This window comes from Mixophyes fleayi, chromosome 12 (assembly GCF_038048845.1).
Source record: "Mixophyes fleayi isolate aMixFle1 chromosome 12, aMixFle1.hap1, whole genome shotgun sequence".
Lineage (NCBI taxonomy): Eukaryota > Metazoa > Chordata > Amphibia > Anura > Limnodynastidae > Mixophyes > Mixophyes fleayi.
Window position 1 is genome coordinate 70,411,061 of NC_134413.1, and position 4,703 is coordinate 70,415,763.

At 40.9% G+C, this 4,703-nt stretch overlaps 1 protein-coding gene across 1 annotated transcript; it reads right to left on the reverse strand.

The window, feature by feature from the left end:
* Window positions 1-2,477: 2,477 nt before the first annotated feature.
* Window positions 2,478-3,404, reverse strand: LOC142108742 (olfactory receptor 5V1-like). The gene has a single exon (XM_075192583.1). It carries the CDS (start codon window positions 3,402-3,404, stop codon window positions 2,478-2,480), a length of 927 nt encoding a protein of 308 aa, XP_075048684.1.
* Between the last annotated feature and the right edge of the window lie 1,299 nt (window positions 3,405-4,703).

The following is a 4,703-nucleotide window of genomic DNA, read 5'->3' on the forward strand; positions in this document are numbered from 1 at the left end:
ATTTACCCCCTGATCTCTCCTCCATCCTCCTCTCTCGCGTATCTGACTGCCTCTCAGCCATCTCCTCCTGGATGTCTTCACGCTTTCTCAAAATTAGCATCTCTAAAACGGAACTCATTATCTTTCCCCTCCCACCACAACCTCTCTATCATTGTTAACAACACAACCATCTCATCTGTCACCCAACTCTGTTGACTGGGTGTCACCCTTGACTCCTCTCTCTCTTTTGCCCCCCACGTCCAATCCCTTGCTCAAGCCTGTCGCTTCCAACTGCGCAACATCGCCCGCATCCGACCCTTCCTCTCACAAGACGCCACCAAAACCATCATCCACGCACTCATCATCTCCCGCCTGAACTACTGCAACCTCCTCCTCATGGGCCTCCCTCTCTCCCATCTTGCCCCGCTCCGATCTGTACTTAAGGCAGCTGCTAGACTCATCTTTCTCTCACGCCGCTCCTCCCTCTCTACCAGGCCTTATACTGGCTCCCTTTCCCCTACAGAATCCTCTTTAAACTCCTTACTACCACTTACAAAGCTCTCTCCCAGTCTACTGCACCCTACATCTCTAACCTTCTTACCATTCACACTCCTGCCCGCTTCCTGCACTCGGCAAATGACCGTCGCCTCTCCTCCACTCTTATTACCTCTTCCCACTCCAGAGTCCAAGACTTCTCCCTAGCTGCCCCCCTGCACTGGAATGACCTCCCTCGCTCCATCCATCTTGCTCCCAATCTGTGCTCCTTTAAATGGGCACTCAAAACTCACCTGTTCCTGAAAGCCTACCAACCATCCACTTAACCCCTCATCCACTGTGCTTGCTCTCCCCTCTCTCCCCTGGTCCCTTCTTCTCCCTTGCATCACTGCCTTTCTTCGTGCCTGTTTTGTCCACCCTCCCTTAGGATGTAAGCTCGCATGGGCAGGGCCCCTCTCCCCTCCTGTTTCCATACCGACTCTTCTGCTCCGCCCTCACTCCATATGTCTGCCGGAGTTTCTGAAGCATTGGTACTTAGTGTTTATTGTTATGTAATGTTTTACCCTGTATGGTCTACTGTTTGTACTATGTAAGGTGCTGCAAAAACCCTGTGGCGCCCAACAAATAAATGATAATAATAATAATAATAATGACCCAGCTTACCCAATAGCAAGGGCATTATAGTAGAATTCTCACGCCTCAAAAAATCCTTTTAGATTCTCTTTCTCCATTTCAACTAATGCACCCTCACAACTGTCCACTCTCCACTCTGAGCCACATTTGCTCCTCTTGTTTCAGCTGTGCCCTCTTCCACTTATAATGTAAGCTCTCTAATGTGCAGGGTCCTCCATATCCTTTGTTTTCATGTCTGCATTTATTTTGCCTACCTTGTATGTCCCTGTTTTATGTATGTCCTGTTTTCCCTACTGTACGGCGCTGTGGAGCACTGTGGCGCTTTACAAATCTACAATAATAATAGTAATAGCTTCCTTTTTACCTACATTATCATGGACAATGTAGTGCTTATCCACCTGTAGTATACAAAGCAGCAGCCAGTATTTGTCTATCATTGTTATGATGTTTGATCTCATTCCTCTGCACTATCCCTGTACTATAGCCTCATGCCTGGTAAATTTATCTTGCTGGAACTCATGAGTATCCATTACAACATGACAAAATATTGTATACCAATACTAGTTAAACTTCAGTTAAGTTGCAGTGACTTGTGTCAGTGGCAGAACTACTATTGGTGCCTCAGGGCCCTTGGAGATAATGGGGCCCACTGCATGGCAGATGCAGAGGGTCGGGGCCCTGGTTCCCTCTACCCTAGGTTGGGGAACCTGGTCTCTCTGGTTACACCATTAATTTGGAAGTATTCTCACTTGAAGGTTATTGGGCAACTTATCATCTGGCTATTGCTCCTGTTATTTGTTTTTTTTAGCTTGCTGATTTTTTTTTCTGCTTATCCTGTTTTTGCTCATAAAACATTGGTTGATACTGTCTATGCTTTCCTTTTCCTGATGGTTAAAATATGTCTATAAAAACAAAAGATCATGGATGAGGACTTCACTGGGTGGGAAATACATAATCAGTGCTTAAGCTATGTCAGATTGAAGAAAAGAAGATTTTTGGACTTTTGTTTTTAATAAAGATATTTAGAGGGGATGAAGAGTGTGTCTATACACACTATTTCTTTATTACTATTTCAGATATAATGATTAGGAGTCTTAGAGACCTTTTGTCCATTCTGGTCTGATGTAAATATAGCATATTGACCCCTCTTGGAATCCCAATCTCTTATTACCCATAACCACTTGCTCATGAGGGTGTGAAAGACTTCCAGCACTATTCAACACAAAACCGGATGCTGTTTATTAGTATTGTAGGAGGGACTTCATGTTGCCGATTTTTTCATAATAGAAATAATGAACTCGTTCTGGGTAGCGATGAAAACACAACTATATATGGAGATCACCTCATATCAGAATCTGGTTTTAGAGTTTTCATTGCCTACTTAGAGTACTTAGTATCGTGTTTATCACATCCTTATTTCTCACACTGTATATGAAGGGATTCAACATTGGGGTCACTGTTGTATAGAGAATAGAGACAATCTTGTCCACTTCATAAGAGTCAGTGGAGTGGGGTCGCAGGTACATGAATATTTCGGTCCCATAGTAGAGAGTGACAACATTAAGGTGGGAGGCACAAGTGGAGAACGCTTTAAGCCTGCCTTGGGAGTAACGGTTTTTCATGATGGTGAAGATAATATGGACATATGATATTAAAATCAAAGAGAAAGAACACACAAGAAAAATCAATGCTGAGATATACATTGCTGTCTTATTAAGCCAAGTATCTCTGCAGGACATTCGTAGGAATGGAGGAACCTCACAGAAGTAGTGGTTGACATGGTGGGACCTGCAGAATGGCAGTTGGAAGGTGAGGACCACATGAATGAAGGCGTTTATGAAGCCTAAATTATATGACCCGGCAGCTAAATAAAAACACAACTTCTTGTTCATGATGCTGTTGTAGTGCAACGGCCTACAGATAGCAGCAAATCTATCATAAGCCATGACCGCTAGTATTATGCATTCTGTTACCCCTAGTGCTAAAGAGACGAACATCTGGGCTGCACATCCTAACAGAGAAATACTTCTGTCTTTGGCTAGGGTGTTTATTAGGATTATGGGAACTATGGAAGAGGTGAAGCCTATGTCAATAATAGAGAGGTTACACAGGAAAAAGTACATGGGACTGTGTAATTTTGGGTTGCTCCTCACCACAATGATCAGTAGTAGATTTCCTGATAACGTGATTATATACATCAACAGGAACATGAGGAAACAGATAACCTGGAGGTAAAGGACATTAGCTAAACCAAGTAGGATAAATCTGTCCGGAGATGTTTGGTTTGAGACTTCCATTATATCCAGTTGATATCTGAAAGGAAAGAATGTTAAATAATTCAATGAAAGTAACGTATGTCCTTTCCAAAAGTTATTTATCTTTTCACGAAAAAATAAAATATAAAAACAAACAACTAAACTACTGAAAAGCAAATTGCAGGTATCAGTTTATTACTTGAATCAATAGAAACATCATTTTTTTTTTTTTTCAATTTTGAGACACTGAAAATGGTTATTTGTAGAAATGAAGAAAAGAAAGATAAACCCTCCACACTTCATCATTCCACTAGTTTAACAGTTATTATTATTTATAATCCATTAAGAATAATGGATAGAATAGTTTTATATACTGGATGCAGAGTGGTCTCTGACTAGTATGTACTTATACACTTGAATTTTAAAAAGGAATGACAGAAATCCTATTTCTGAGGGGCACTCCCTCCCAGCACACAAATTATAGATCCATTAACAAATGTGGACCTATAAGTGAATCCAGACTATAAACCCCAACTTTGACACAGTCAAAGAATTCTATGATGGAGATTCAATTGACAGTATTACTCGTAAGAATGACGAGGCCCGTGTACTAATACCGTTACTACAGTAATAGTGAGCATTATCACCGTTAGTACGGTAATTTCAACACTGATCTTTGTTCGCAGCTCTGAGAGCCTTCAGCAGAGATCCGTGTTAAAATTATTGTACTAACGGTAATAGTGCGTGGGCCGCATTATTCTCACCAGTGACGCTGTCAATTGAATTTCCCCCAATATGTCACCACCAAGGACAAAGAATTTATTTATTTAAAAAAGCTAAACACAAATAAAATATAACTTTTATTTTGTACCCATAAAAAAATTCTTTTAAAAAGCGAAATATTCTAGTTTAAAATAAATGAGTGTCCTTTGCTCATAATTTCGAATATAGACCTAAAAGGTCAATGACTCGGTTTCTGGTGCCAAATTCAGATCTGAAAACGAGACAAAGCATAATTCTGGTAATATGTGACCTTGTGAATTTTCGATCGACAACGTATATACATTGGCCTCCCCCCCTGTTCTCATCTGCCATTTTAGAAAAGATAACATGTGGAGAGGAGGGTGGCTGCAATGCTGTGTTTAGAAAATCGCTTGCAAAGGGTTAGATAGGGTGAAAGAGGCAATTTATATAGCAAGCAATAACTGCGATTTTACTGTACTTTATGTAGAGATCAGTCTGCTAGAATTGTGTGCTGATCCATTGGGTGTCCAAGAATTTAGAGTAGTGGCTACTGGTTGCTATTAATAGTTTATATAGTTTAGACATCTGAACTATTTA

Coding starts and splice junctions, on each gene's coding strand:
- LOC142108742 (XM_075192583.1), bottom strand. CDS start 3,404: ATGGAAGTCTCAAACCAAACATCTCCGGACAGATTTATCCTACTTGGT.